General features: G+C 46.1%; 1 protein-coding gene across 4 annotated transcripts in view; it reads right to left on the bottom strand.

Moving 5' to 3' along the window:
- cacna1ia (calcium voltage-gated channel subunit alpha1 Ia) overlaps nucleotides 1–14,613 on the bottom strand; it is a 186,398-nt gene that overhangs the window by 47,170 nt on the left and 124,615 nt on the right. For all 4 annotated transcript variants that reach the window (XM_043679497.1, XM_043679498.1, XM_043679496.1 and 1 more), the window contains exons 21-22: nucleotides 2,740–2,865; nucleotides 971–1,060 (exon numbers count right to left, since the gene is read on the bottom strand). In XM_043679497.1, coding sequence (XP_043535432.1) covers nucleotides 971–1,060; nucleotides 2,740–2,865 — 216 coding nt within the window. The remainder of the gene's footprint in view (nucleotides 1–970; nucleotides 1,061–2,739; nucleotides 2,866–14,613) is intronic.

The following is a 14,613-nucleotide window of genomic DNA, read 5'->3' on the forward strand; positions in this document are numbered from 1 at the left end:
CCTGACAGCACGTGGTCTTTACCATCTTACAGGTAGTTTTCACAGAATTTCATTGAATCCCTACTGTGTGGAAGCCGGCCATTCGGCCCAACAAGTCCACACTGACCCTCCAAAGAATATCCCACCCAGACTCAAATGTAATTACTTTACATTTACCCCGACTAATGCACCTAACCTATACACCCTTGAACACCACGGGCAATTTAACGTGGCCAATTGACCTAACCCTGCACATCTTTGCTCTGTGGGAGGAAACCGGAGCACTCGGAGGAACCCCACGCAGACACAGGGAGAATGTGCAAGCTCCACACAGACAGTCGCCTGAGGCAGGAATTGAACCTGGGTCCCTGGCGCTTTGAGGCAGCAGTGCTAACCACTGTGCCACCCCGGGCAGAAATGTCAGCCTTTAGAACAGGCAGGACCTGGACCTAGGTCTCCTCGCCTGGAGGTAGAGACACTACCACTACACCACAATGGGCCTCATCACCACCTTCCGAGCCCAGTGACTGTCCTGAGGTCTCAATGTTTAGCATTTTGACCTGTTACAATTTAAAGTGCCACACTGTAAACTCAACAAAATTTAAGTTCAACTCCCAGTGTCACCTTCCAGATCAGATGGTAAACCAATGGCATGGTTAATCTCTGGGTGGGTATGGACGGTCCCCCTGACAGATGTCAAAAATGGGCAGGGGTGTTCACCCTCAGGAATTGGGAGATATTCATCCCCCTACCAATCACTCAGTACTGATCAGAAGATGTTACCATGGTTATGTGACCATTATCAGACAGTGGGATCTTGCTGTGCACAAATAGGCTGCCACGTTTCTTACATTACACCAGTGTCTACACTTTGAGAAGTACCTGATTGGCTGTGAAGTATTTTGGAGAGGGTGCCAAGGTCATACGAAAGGTGCTGCACAAATGCCATTAAGGGGGGACCCTGTTAATGCAGAGGCAGGGGAGTCTTTACCTGTTGGTCAATGGAGACTGCGTCCAGCCCGTGGTACATGATGTTGACCCAACCATCCTTCGAAGCCAGCACAAAGAGTGACATCAGAGCCTGCAGAGAGGGGACAAGGACACTTCCTGTAAATGGTGGCCAAGGTGACAGATCACATCATGACAACATCAGTACGTTGGGATGTTCAGAGAGGCATTATCCACTCCAACTCACTCATCCCTTGTTCATAGGTCAACTCAGTCCAATCTATTTGGAATAAAGGGGTGGGCTGATTGGAGTCAGCTGACCAACAAGGTGAGTAAATGGTGGGGACACAACCAGGAAGTGCTGGAGAAACTCAGCAGGCCATGTGCGGAGAGAGAAACAGTTCCCTTTATGAACCCAGTGACCCTTTGTCAGGACAACAAGATGAACACTGAGGAGAAACCTCATGTAACCATCCTTGGCTGAAAAATGAGTGCTATGATTGACAGACAATTTTGTTCCTTGTTTAAGCTCCTTCTTACCGGCATATTTAACCATGTCTCACTCCAACTTGTTACTGTCCTTTCATTCTCATTTTCACCACAATTACATTGCCTCACTCTGCAGGTTTAAAGATTTTTCGGTGTCCTTTTTTCTCCCTTTTCAAAACCATTCCCCCCCCCCCCCACCCCCGTGTGGTACCATTGAACTCAAATATTCATTCCTTTTATGTAGATTTCCTGATGGTGGATAATGTCCTTTCCAATCTTTACTTCTTTAGTTCTACTCTAACCTCCGACCTTACAGCGTTCTCTCACCAAGAGGACAGCCATCCAGTTCCCTAATCCTTTGCAGGGGTCACTGCTTGGTCAGTCAGTGGCTACATGAAACCACAGCAGCTGAGGCTAGTCTCTTTCGATCTCAGTTGGCACGGCCCAAATCAAAACACACTAACCCACCTAATCTGCACATCCCTGAGCACTAATGGGAATTTCCCATGGCCAATCCACCCTAACCTGCATATCCCTGAGCAGTATGGGTAATTTAGCATGGCCAATCCACCCTAACCTGCATATCCCTGAGCAGTATGGGTAATTTCCCATGGCCAATCCACCCTGACCTGCACATCTTTGGACTGTGGGAGGGAACTGGAGCACCCGGAGCAAACCCACGCAGACGCGGGGAGAATGTGCAAACTCCACACAGACAGTTGCCTGAGGGTGGAATCGAACCAGGCTCCATGAGGCAGCAGTGCTAACCACTGAGCCGTGCATATCGTTTGGGGAAATGAATTGGGGTCTACCCAGCCAGGCAAGTAATGTTGCTTCTGGATTTTCTTTTTAATGATTAGATTAAATTTGATTTCCTACAGTGTGGAAATTGGCTCTTCTGTTTGATTTGATGGTGGGTCTCTCCCTATGAATAGGAAGGAGCTGGATTCTTCCTTCTTGACTTCTCGACCAGGAAAAGTCCAGAAGGAAATAGTAGAAACTGGGGTCTGTGCTGCGCTTTTTAATTAGAATTAACTCTTTAAAACAAAGAACAGGCTCTTTCGCACCTGGTCCGTGCTCGCGGCAAAAGTTCTACAGAGGTTTGCAAACGACTGACTGGGAAGATCTCCTACCCTTAGGAAAGGTCAAGCTGCTTGGCCAGGTCGTGGATGCCCCTCCCCATCGCCAACAATGGGGCGTGACCCAGGAGCTTCTATCTCCTGGGCGTAACGACACTATCAAAGCCTCCTCACCAGCGAGAGAGAGTTACTGATACGCTGTTCAATCACCAGGATGATTAGCTGTTGACGGAGGAATCCTTACCTGTCCCAGATTGTCAAAGTTGTATTTGTGATGGATCCACCTGTAGTTAGCCAGCAAGCAGTCCGATCGGTTCGTGACATTGCGGGTGTCATGACCCTGACAGTAGTAGAACTTGCCTTTGAAAAGCTGAAAGAGTTAAAAACCACAGTATTAACAGTGGTGCACTTGTACAATCCCCTTCAGAGCAAGATAGTTAGAATTAGAATTTATTGTCACATGTATTCAAGTGCAGAAATACATCATTTCCAGTGAAAAGTGTTGCCAGTCTGCGACACCATCTTGGTTACAAAGCCAGATCCTCAAAAAAAACTACAGCAGCGTGAATAAGAGAAAACCAAAGGATAAGAAAAATGACCATGTCTCAAAGTCTACGTCTTAGAGAAGTGTAGAGTAAGGCTCAAGGAGAAAGATTAGCTCTGATGAAGACTCATTTAGACTCGAAATGTTGGCTTGCTCTCTCTCCGTGGATGCTGCCTGACTTGTTGTGAGGTCCTGCATTTACTGGTTTCAGAGGAAGATTTCATCTCCTGCAATATACAAATGGTTTAGAGTGGGACAACAATGAGGCAGAGTCCCTTTCGAAACCTACCCTACTTTAGTTGAGGAAGGGTCATTTGGCTCGAAACGTTAACCCTGATTTCTCTCCACAGAACATTGAATATTACAGCGGATGTTTCACCCTCGATGTGCACTGACCTGTGAAACCAATCTGAAGCCCATCTAACCTACACTATTCCATTCTCATCCATATGTCTATCCAATGACCATTTAAATGCCCTTAAAGTTGGTGAGTCTACTACTGTTGCAGGCAGTGTGTTCCACACCCCTACACCTCTCAGAGTAAAGAAACCACTTCTGACATCTGTCATATATCTATCACCCCTCAATTTAATCCTATGTCCCCTCGTGCTAGCCATCACCATCAGAGGAAAAAGGCTGTCTCTGTACACTCTATCTCATCCTCCACAGATGTTGCTAGACCTGCTGAGCTTATCCAGCAATTTCTGTTTTGTTACTGTTTTAGATGGAATTTGCACCTGCATTGCAGGCAGTAACCCCGTCAACACTAATCCCTGTCCCTGGGCCAACTCCCAGAGTGTCCTGCAAATGGGAAGAGTCTGAAGCAAACACAACGAGAAGGCGTCCTGATGTTTCAGGTGTGCTCTCCCCTCCAGTTTGGTGTCAAGTTTAATCACACAAGATCCACTCTGCAGCAAATCTGTTTAATTCACTGCAAGCATCAACCATCTGTTAGGTCCCTACGCAAACAATACTGACAAGACAGCCTAACCCTGAGCTGATTGGAAATCACAACTGAATTTGGTTGTTCCTTTTCTTTACCCATTTACAAACCTCAAGGATAACTCTCAATGTCTCTCTTTCCTGAGCATCAACACCTTTCCCAGGATTGTGCTGAAGCCTGTGGAAATAGACAATTAACCTCCTGCAGTGAGGGAGTGGTCATTAATGTCTGGGGGAGAGGTCTGACAACAGGAGCCTATTCAATTAAACAGAAATATAATCATTGCTCTAATGCGATTCTCTAACTCATATCACGTGGGAGTGTGGAAAAATCAAAACCGATAGCAGAATCCATTCCTGTTCAATTTGCAGTGCATTCATCAGTGACAACAGATAACAAACTCTGATATGCTCTGGGGAGTTCATAATTAAGACAATTACTTACTAAATTGTGAAGATCTTCAAACAGCGTCATGAATATGTTAAGAAGTGAGGATGATAACATTTTCAGAGGCGTAATTAATAAACAGAAACATCTCTAAATTAAACTGTGCAATTGAATAATTAGATCCGGATTTCTCTCCTGCTTCCAGTGAGCTAGCTCACGGTTTGATTGTTCACCCATGGAATCAGAGAATTAGTAGCAAGAGGCCATTTGGTCCCTTAGGTCGGTGCTGGCTCTCTGACTGAACAGTGCACTGACTGCTCCTCTCTCATTTTCTCCCAGTCACACTGCACTTTGTTCATTTTCAGATCATAATTTGACCCTGTCTCAAAAAGACTTGACTGAACCGGCCTCCCCCACACACTCTCAGAAAGTATACTCCAGACCCTAACCACTTAGGCAAAAGTGAGGACTGCAGATGCTGGAGATCAGAGTCTAGATTAGGGTGGTGCTGGAAAAGCACAGCAGGTCAGGCAGCATCCGAGGAGCAGGAAAATGGAGGAGTCCAAGGACCTACTTGCGGAACGTTTCAGAGAACACCTCTGGGACACCCGGACCAACCAACCCAACCACCCTGTAGCCCAACACTTTAACTCCCCCTCCCACTCCACCAAGGACATGCAAGTCCTTGGACTCCTCCATTGCCAGACCATGGCAACAACACGACGGTTGGAGGAAGAGCGCCGCATCTTCTGCCTGGGAACCCTCCAACCACAAGGGATGAACTCAGATTTCTCCAGTTTCCTCATTTCCCCTCCCCCCACCTTGTCTCAGTCAAATCCCTCGAACTCAGCACCGCCTTCCTAACTTGCAATCATCTTCCTGACCTCTCCGCCCCCACCCCACTCCGGCCTATCACCCTCACCTTGACCTCTTTCCACCTATCACATTTCCAACGTCCCTCCCCCAAGTCCCTCCTCCCTACCTTTTATCTTAGCCTGCTGGACACACTTTCCTCATTCCTGAAGAAGGGCTTATGCCTGAAACGCCGATTCTCCTGTTCCTGCCTGACCTGCTGCGCTTTTCCAGCAACACATTTTCAGCAGTCTCTCTCCCCATAGCCCAGTATCTATCTCTGAACTAATCCCACTGCCCCACTCTCTCTCCCCATAGCCCTGTATCGACCTGCAAACTAATCCCACTGCCTCGCTCTCTCTCCCCATAACCCTGTGTCGATACCCAAACTAATCCCACTGCCCCCGCTCTCTCTCCCGATAGCCCTGTATCTATCCCTAAACTAATCCCACTGCCCCCTCTCTCTCTCCCCATAATCCTGTGTCGATTCCCAAACTAATCCCACTGCCCCCGGTCTCTCTCCCCATAGCCCAGTATCTATCCCTAAACTAATCCCACTGCCCCCTCTCTCTCTCCCCATAATCCTGTGTCGATTCCCAAACTAATCCCACTGCCCCCGGTCTCTCTCCCCATAGCCCAGTATCTATCCCTAAACTAATCCCACTGCCCCACTCTCTCTCCCCATAGCCCTGTATCGATCCCCAAACTAATCCCACCACGCTTCAGGCTCTCTGAAGAAGGGCTAATGCCCGAAACGTCGATTCTCTTGTTCCCTGGATGCTGCCTGACCTGCTGCGCTTTTCCAGCAACACATTTCCATCTCTGATCTCCAGCATCTGCAGACCACACTTTCTCCACATTATGTTAATGTATGCAAAAAAAAGGGTGCAGTGCAGATGGGAGTATGATGTGGGGAAATGCAAACTTGTTCATTTTGGCAAGAAGAACCGAAAGACAACACGTGATTTAACTGGAGAGCTGTGAGGTACAGAATAATGTGGACGTGATGGTAGCTGAATCACAGAATTGTTACATTGTAGAAGGAAGATATTTGGCCCCATTATGTCTGTCTTGGCTTCTTGGTATTTTAATTAAAACCAATCACCTTCCTTTTCCCTGTAATCCAACAAATTGCTCTTATTTAAATAATTATCTGACTCCTTTCGAAAACCTGTCTCCATCACCCTTCCAGGCTGTACATTCCAGAGCCTAACCACTCACGGGTGAATAAGGATTTTCTCCCCTCACATTTCTTTCTGTCGCAAAACACTTCAAATCTGATCCTCTGGTTCTCAATCCTTTTACCAGCGTTTCAGTATCTCCCGACATACTCTGTTCAAACTCCCTCATTGTTTTGAAAACTTGTACCAAACTCCCTTTCATCCATTTCCTATCCAAGGAAAACAGTCCCAACTTCCTAAATCTATCCTCATAACCGAAGTTTCTTTTCCCTGGATTTATTGTTGTAAAACTTGTACTAAGTGGGTGGCATGGTGGCTCAGTGGTTAGCCCTGCTGCCTCACAGCGCCAGAGACCCGGGTTTAATATCCCCCCTCAGGCAACTGTCTGTGTGGAGTTTGCACGTACTCCCCGTGTCTGTGTGGGTTTCCTCTGGGTGTTCCAGTTTCATCCCACTACCCAAAGATGTGCAGGTCAGGTGAATTGGCCATGCTAAATTGCCCGTAGCATTAGGTGCATTAGTCAGGGGTGAATGTAGGGGAATGGATCTGGATGGGTTGCTCTTCAGAGGGTCAGTGTGGACTTGTTGGGCTGAAGGGCCTGTTTCCACACCGTAGGGAATCTAATCTAATCTAAATGGCTCCCGCATTCTCTCCAGAGCATTCACATCCTCCTTACATACTCAGCACTATGTGCTGTACTCCAGCTGAGGTCTAACCTGTGTCCGATATCGGTTCAGCATAACACTGCCTGCTCTGATACTCTGTGCCCCCGCTAATGAAGCTTAAATACTGGATTGCTTTATTAACAGCAATAATAACACAAAGAACAAAACGTTGGAATGCAGGTCACATGAAACGATTCAGAGGATAACTGGAATGGGTTTTGTTTATTGTGAAGGGGGATGGATAGGAAAGTTTGCTTCAGGTTTCCATGGCGCAGTGATAATGTCACTGGTCGGCAAGGCAGAAACTCAAACCAATGCTTCAGGAACAAATTACTGCAGATGTTGGAGCCTGTACTGAAAGCACCAAATGCTGGAGACCACAGTGGGTCAGACAGCATCCACGTTGAGACAGCAAGCTAACGTTCAAGCTCAGACATCTCTTCATCAGAACTCTGATAAAGAGTCATCTCGACTCGAAATGTTAGCCCGCTCTCTCTCCATGCTTGCCGCCTGACCCACTGTGATCTCCAGGATTTTGGTGTTTTCAATGTTCCGGGACAGTGTTCAAGTCCCGTCACTACACATCAAACTCTTAATAAAAACTAATCTCGGTAATGGTGACCTGGAAGCTACCTTTAAGGCAGGGGGGAGATCTCCTGTTCCTACCTGGTCTGGCCTACACGTAACTCCAGACTCACAGCAACGCGGTTGACTCATAAACTGCCCTCTGACACGGCCAATCAAACCACTTGTTTTAAGGGCAACAAGAGATGGGCAACAAATGTTGGCCTTGCCAGTGACACCCACATCCCATGAAAGAAAGAAATGAACAAGTTCATGCCAATATTCATGTTCCACTTGAGCCTTTTGACACCTAACTTTATCAGAATAACTCACTTATTCCCTCCTACCTCATAGATTAATCCAGCTTCCCCTTAAATGCATCTACAATAGATCACTCCCATGTCGAGTCCTTAAGTTCCACCTTCTCACTGGCACATGATTGAGGAGATTTCTTTTGATTTCCCTGTCCTAGGTTAATCACCTTAAGTTTATATCACTAACCAATCGGGGTCCCACTGTCTCCCTGATGAACCATCTTGCTCAGCTTTTCACTTTTACCACTGACCAGAAACTGAACTGGACCAGCCACGCAAACACATTGGCTGTGAAAGCAGGTCAGAGGCTGGGAATCCTGCAGTGAGTAACTCACCTCCTGACTCCCCAAAGCCTGCCCACCATCTACAAGGCACAAGTCAGGAGTGTGACTTGCCTGGGTGAGTGCAGCTCCAAAAACACTCAAGAAGGTCACCATCCAGGATAAAGCAACCTGCTTGATTGGCGCCACACCCACAAGAATCCATTCCCTCCACCTCCAACGCTCAGTAGCAACAGTGTGTACCATCTACAGGATGCACTGCAGAAATTCACCAAAGACCCTCAGACAGCACCTTCCAACCTATGACCACTTCTGTCTAGAAAGGCAAGGGCAGCAGGTACGTGGGAACACCACCCCCTGCAAGTTCGCATCTGAGCCACTAACCATCCTGACTTGGAAAACCATCGCCATTCCTTCAGTGTTGCTGAGTCATAAGCTTGGAATTCCTTCCCTCAGGGCATTGTGGGTCAACTCACAGCAGGTGGACTGCAGCGGTTGAAGAAGGCAGCTCACCCCCACCTCCTCAAAGGGGCAACTAGGGATGGGCAATAAATGCTGGCCCAACCAACCCCCACTTCCAGTGAGTGAATTAAAAACAAAACTTGCTGATTTATTTATTGGTGAAGTTCAGTAGCTTGTTCTTGACACAGAACCAATATAAGGCACAGGTTGCAGGTGGGACTAGATTGGGTTGGGATATCTGGTCGGCATGGATGGGTTGGACCGAAGGGTCTGTTTCCAAGCTGTACATCTCTGTGACTCTATGACCCTACTCTACACTCTGGGTGTACAAGAATCCTTTTCTACTGTGTGTACAAACATGCAATTAACAATAGTCAAAACATTTCGTTTAAAGGGGCCTGGATATTCTTTGTTGTTCTTTGCATCTCAAAAAAATCCACTTGCGGTTGAATTGAATTGAATTTATTGTCACGTGTGTCACGGCACAGTGAAAAGCTTTGTCCTGCGAGCAATACAGGCAGATCACAGAGTTAAGTAGCACAGATAGTAAATTATAGGTAAACAGCAGCAAAAACACAGGTACAGGTGAATGCTAAGAGTTTGTGAGTCCATTCGGTATTCTAACAACAGTAGGGTAGTAATGGGCAGTGGTCGGGCTGTATCATTGATGAATTACTGGCCATCCACGTTTGTCTTTAGGGGTGTGGTGCTAAGCCAGCGTTGTGAGGCTCTGCAGTTCATGTGGTCAAGTGGCTTGCTACATTCTGCCAGTGTCTGAGCGGGTCAGCGTTCCATCTATTTCAGCAGTAACTGTACTTCAAAAGTAATTTGTGGAATGGAATGTACCTTGGGACATCTGGAGGACATCTTAGGAGATCATTATTCGAAGTTAGCGACTCTGGTTAGAGCTGGAGAATTCAGGCAGATGCTTTTAACATTAAACAAGTCAGTCCATTAGTAACTCTCCAGAGTGATATTCCTTTCTTACAGCACTTCATTGATATTTTATATTGCTCATCCAACATTACTTACATCAAACTTTCAGAAAATCGCAGGAACTTTTATTGAAATTACAATTTCCAGGGAAAAGCACTCAACTCACTCAGTCTTTGGTGTTACAAGTTAATCAGCGTTATCAAATCCAAATTCAGGAAAGATAAAATACTTTGAGAAGGTAATAATTTGGGGCACAGTGTCGGAGTAATTGGGGACGTAATGACCCACATCTTCCAAGTAATTAAAAGCTAAGGGACAGCTATCATTGTTGAATAGCCACGCCTGTCCACTCTGCCCTGCCTAGGTCTTGCTCAGCTCTCATTTCTGTGTTTGCTGAGCCCTGGGTTCCCTGGGCACAGAGTAGATCAGGACCCTTCCTCTCAACGCTGGGAGGCAAACCACAGGCTGCTGTCCGACAGGGTTAAAGGTCGATTGGGAATGTAACATCGTGGATGAAAGAGTGAGGAGGGTGTAGGGTGATAAGATGTACAGTGAGGATGTGAATGAGGGGGAGGGGAGGTGAGAGGGGATGAGGAGGGTGAGGGGTTGTGAAGCTGTGGGGGAAGAGGGTGAGAGGGGTCAGGATGTAGTTGGGTCGTGTTGTGGGGGGGTGTGGGGGGTGAGATTGGGGGGGTATTATGGTGGGGGTCAGGAGGTGCAGTTGAGAGAGGTGGAGGGGATGCTTGGTTGAGTAGGGTAATCGGTGGAGGGGCAGGTAGTGTGATCAGTCTGACTGTAGGGGGATCATGTGATAGTAACCCAGGAGTTAGGCAAGGATCTTAGATGTAACATTGAGGGTAACTATTCAGGTAATGGCATTTCAACTTCCCACACACTCTGACTCAGAGTTGGAGACTTTCAGAGCCGGTGAGGTGCTCAGTCCATGTTAATGACACCCTCCAAAGAGGACAGTGTATTGGGACTTCCACTACACACCCCATGGGCCATTGTCCCAGCCTCTGACACCCCGGAAACTGGAGGCTTCAGGCCGACTGGTAGTGCATCCTGCAGAAGACTTTGGACTAAAGCAGAAAGTACTGCTTGTATTTAGGGGTGTTTCTGGAAGTATTTGGGGCTAAGACTGGAAGTATGTGTGAAGTATGAAACAAGGTTAACCCTTTCGGTTGACCAGTTCTGTTGTTAAGATGATCAGGAACTCGTCATTGAAATAAAATAAAGAACTGCAGATGCTGGAAAGCTGAACCAAAAACAGAAACTGTTGGTGAATCTCAACAGGTCAGGTAGCATCTGTGGACAGAGAAACAGAGCCACTAACTTGGCTTCTCTCCAGTGATGCTGTGTGACCTGCTGAGTTTTTAGAGAATCTGCTGTCTCTGGTTTAGATTTTCAGCATCTTTGGTGATTTGTTGTTCGACAGCTGACTTTAAAGTGAGATTCCCAAAGCTCTGACCCATCAAGGTGGGGTATACCCTCATGCCTGAGTCTGCCGTACACTCACTGATAGGGATTGGTCAATGAGATTAGTAACTGACTCCATTACCATTGAGTCAAGTGACCAACAAAATGGAGGAAGCCATCGAGTTGGCTTCTGTGCTGGAAATGATTCTCTGGGCTCTCGCTGTTTAGTAATTGCTACATTCTCCTGGTCACTAACATACTTAGAAACATCAAATCATTCACACCCACTCTGCATTAGCAACAATAGATTGCATTGATGTAGTGCCATGGACATAAAAGACCATTCCAACATGTCTCACATGAGCACAAACAGTGAAATGTTGACACCTAGTCACACAGGGAGATATTCTGGCGAGAAACCAGGAGTGTGATCAAAGAGATTTGCTTTCAGGGTGGAGAGAGGGGTCGAAAGAATTAAAGGACTGAAACTTGTGAACTTCCTAGTCACACGAACAGAAGGGAATAAACCAACTTCAGTGGTAAACCTAAGGTAGATTCAAGACATTGGCTGGAAATTGAGTTAATAGTGATCTGTTGGTGCACGTGCATTTTGACTGAAACTACGGTCAGTACAGAGTCTTTAAAACACAAGGGAGGGGAGATTGTTTCGGACACCAATCAGGCTGGAGAGGGGCGGGCTTCCATGATCAGTGGGAGGCCAAACCCATCACTATGGTCAGAAACATTGGATCGGCGAGGTGCCAGCTACCAGACAGCTCCTGTCCACAGCTTCCTGACTTGGAGTGTGGGAATTTGATGCCGCAGCAGCTTAAAGGGCGGAAGCATCAGGAGTGAAAAGGAGAAGCTGCTAATGATGGGAGGTAGAGCCACCACAGTGCCTGAAATACAGAATAATCAACTGTCCATCATTGCTTTGGACCATTTGTAGGAGTAAATAAGATGGTTGTGTTATGAAAACTAGCCCTAAAATCCCCTACAAATTCCCCTTTAAGTTGCACACAATCTTGACTTGGAAATATATCACTGTTCCTTCAGTATGGCTGAGTGAAAACCCTGCAATTCCCTCCCTAAGGGCATTGTGGGTGTCTCGGCATCACAGGGCCAGCAGCGGTTGAAAAAGGTAGCTCACCCCCATCTTCCCAAAAGCAACGAGGGACGAGGATCAAACATTGGCAGAGCTGGAGATGCTGACGGACTGAGGAAACGGGACCACCACAAAGCCTACACTAGAGCAGTGACCAAACTTCAAAACCACATCTTTCATCGAAAGCACTTTTAAATCTAACTTTTTTCTTTTTACCTCACACCTTTGACTCAATGTGTGTCCGAAGGAACATGGACTTTCCTGCATGGACAGACAGCGTTGGCTATTTTTCAGATGGCCTGACCAAAAGTCGATGTTTATCTAATGACAATGAGTGTTTCCCCATCTGATTATACACTTGCACTGTTAATTGTGTTAATTTCCATCATTTGAGATGTGGAGATCAAAGTGAAATTCCAGCAGTGATTTGATGTAATCTACATTCACAACAGATGAAGTATTTATTCCACTCATTTTCTGATTGTGGAACCCTGGCTGTGTTTGTCTTAAAACACAGACTGCATTTTAAAAACATTCTCTGGCTGCCAAGTGTTTCGAGATGTTCTGAGAGTGTGATGAGCTATTGTGTAAATGCTCGATTTCTTCCCCACCCCCAGCACTCACTCAAAATTCCTCTTCCCACTGCATAAACAAAGATTTCAGTCCTTCACTCGTTCCCCATGTGACATCAGGATTTTGTAATATCTCCTTTCGTTAGTCTCCAATAATCCTGAGGTTGTAAGAACTGGGAGGTCGAATAGAAGTTTCCAAAAGACCGAAGACTTCACATTGCTGAAATTGGCCTGTCGCAAAGATGTTACTACAGTTGTTATGGGGGATTTTAACATGCAGGTAGACTGGGAGAATCAGGATGGTATTGGACCTCAAGAAAGAGACTTTGTGGAGTGCCTCAGAGATGGATTCTGAGAGCAGCTGGTGTTGGAGCCGACCAGGGAGAAGACAATTCTGGACCTGGTATTGTGTAACGAACCAGAATTGGTCAGAGACCTCAAAGTGAAGGAGCCATTGGGAAGTAGTGACAATAATACATTAAGCTTCAATCTGCAATTTGAGAGGGAGAGGGTATAGTCGGAAGTGACAGTACTTCTGTTGAATAAAGAGAACTATGGAGCTATGAGGGAGGAGCTGGCCAAAGTTCAATGGTGCAATACCTTAGCAGGGATGACTGTGGAGGAACAATAGCAGATATTTCTGTGTATAATGCAGAAGATGCAGGATCAGTTCATTCCAAAAAGGAAGAAAGATCCCAGGAGGAGGCATGGGCAGCCGTGGCTGACGAGGGAAGTTAAGAAACATATAAAGTTAAAAGAGAAAAAGTATAACATAGCAAAGATAAGTGGGAAAACTGAGGATTGGGAAGCTTTTAAAGAGCAACAGAGAATTACTAAGAAGGAAATATGCACAGGAAAAATGAGGTACGAAGGTAAACTGGCCAAGAATATAAAGGAGGATAGTAAAAACTTTTTTAAGTATGTGCAAGGCAAAAAATGGTTATGACTAAAATTGGGCCCTTGAAAACAGAAACAGGGGAATATATTACAAAGAAATGGCAGAAGAATTAAATGGGTACTTCAGATCTGTGTTCACTGGGGAAGACACAAGTAATCTCCCTGAGGTAACAGTGGCTGAAGGACCTGAACTTAAGGGAATTTATATTTGCCAGGATTTGGTGTTGGAGAGACTGTTAGGTCTGAAGGTTGATAAGTCTCCGGGGCCTGATGGTCTACATCCCAGGGTACTGAAGGAGGTGGCTCGGGAAATCGTGGATGCGTTGGTGATTATTTTCGAGAGTTCGATAGATTCGGGGACGGTTCCAGAGGATTGGAGGGTGGCTAATGTTATACCACTTTTTAAGAAAGGTGGGAGAGAGAAAGCAGGAAATTATAGACCAGTTAATCTGACCTCAGTGGTGGGAAAGGTGCTGCAGTCTATTATAAAGGATGAAATTACGGCAATCTGGATAGTAGTAACAGGATAGGTCAGAGTCAGCAGGATTTATGAAGGGGAAATCATGCTTGACTAATCTTCTTGAATTTTTTGAGGATGTAACTCTGAAGATGGACGAGGGAGATCCAGTAGATGTAGTGTACCTGGGCTTTCAGAAAGCTTTTGATAAAGTCCCACACAGGAGTTTTGTGAGTAAAATTAGGGCGCATGGTATTGGGGGCAAAGTACTAGATTGGATTGAAAATTGGTTGGCTGATAGGAAACAAAGGGTAGTGATAAACAGCTCCATTTTGGAATGGCAGGTAGTGACCAGTGGGGTACCGCAGGGATTCGTGCTGGGACCGCAGCTTTTTACAATATATGTTAATGATATAGAAGATGGTATCAGCAATAACATTAGCAAACTTGCTGATGATACAAAGCTGGGTGGCAGGGTGAAAAGTGATGAGGATGTTAGGAGATTACAGGGTGACCTGGACAAGTTAAGTGAGTGGGCA

This window comes from Chiloscyllium plagiosum, chromosome 39 (assembly GCF_004010195.1).
Source record: "Chiloscyllium plagiosum isolate BGI_BamShark_2017 chromosome 39, ASM401019v2, whole genome shotgun sequence".
NCBI classification, from domain to species: Eukaryota; Metazoa; Chordata; class Chondrichthyes; order Orectolobiformes; family Hemiscylliidae; genus Chiloscyllium; species Chiloscyllium plagiosum.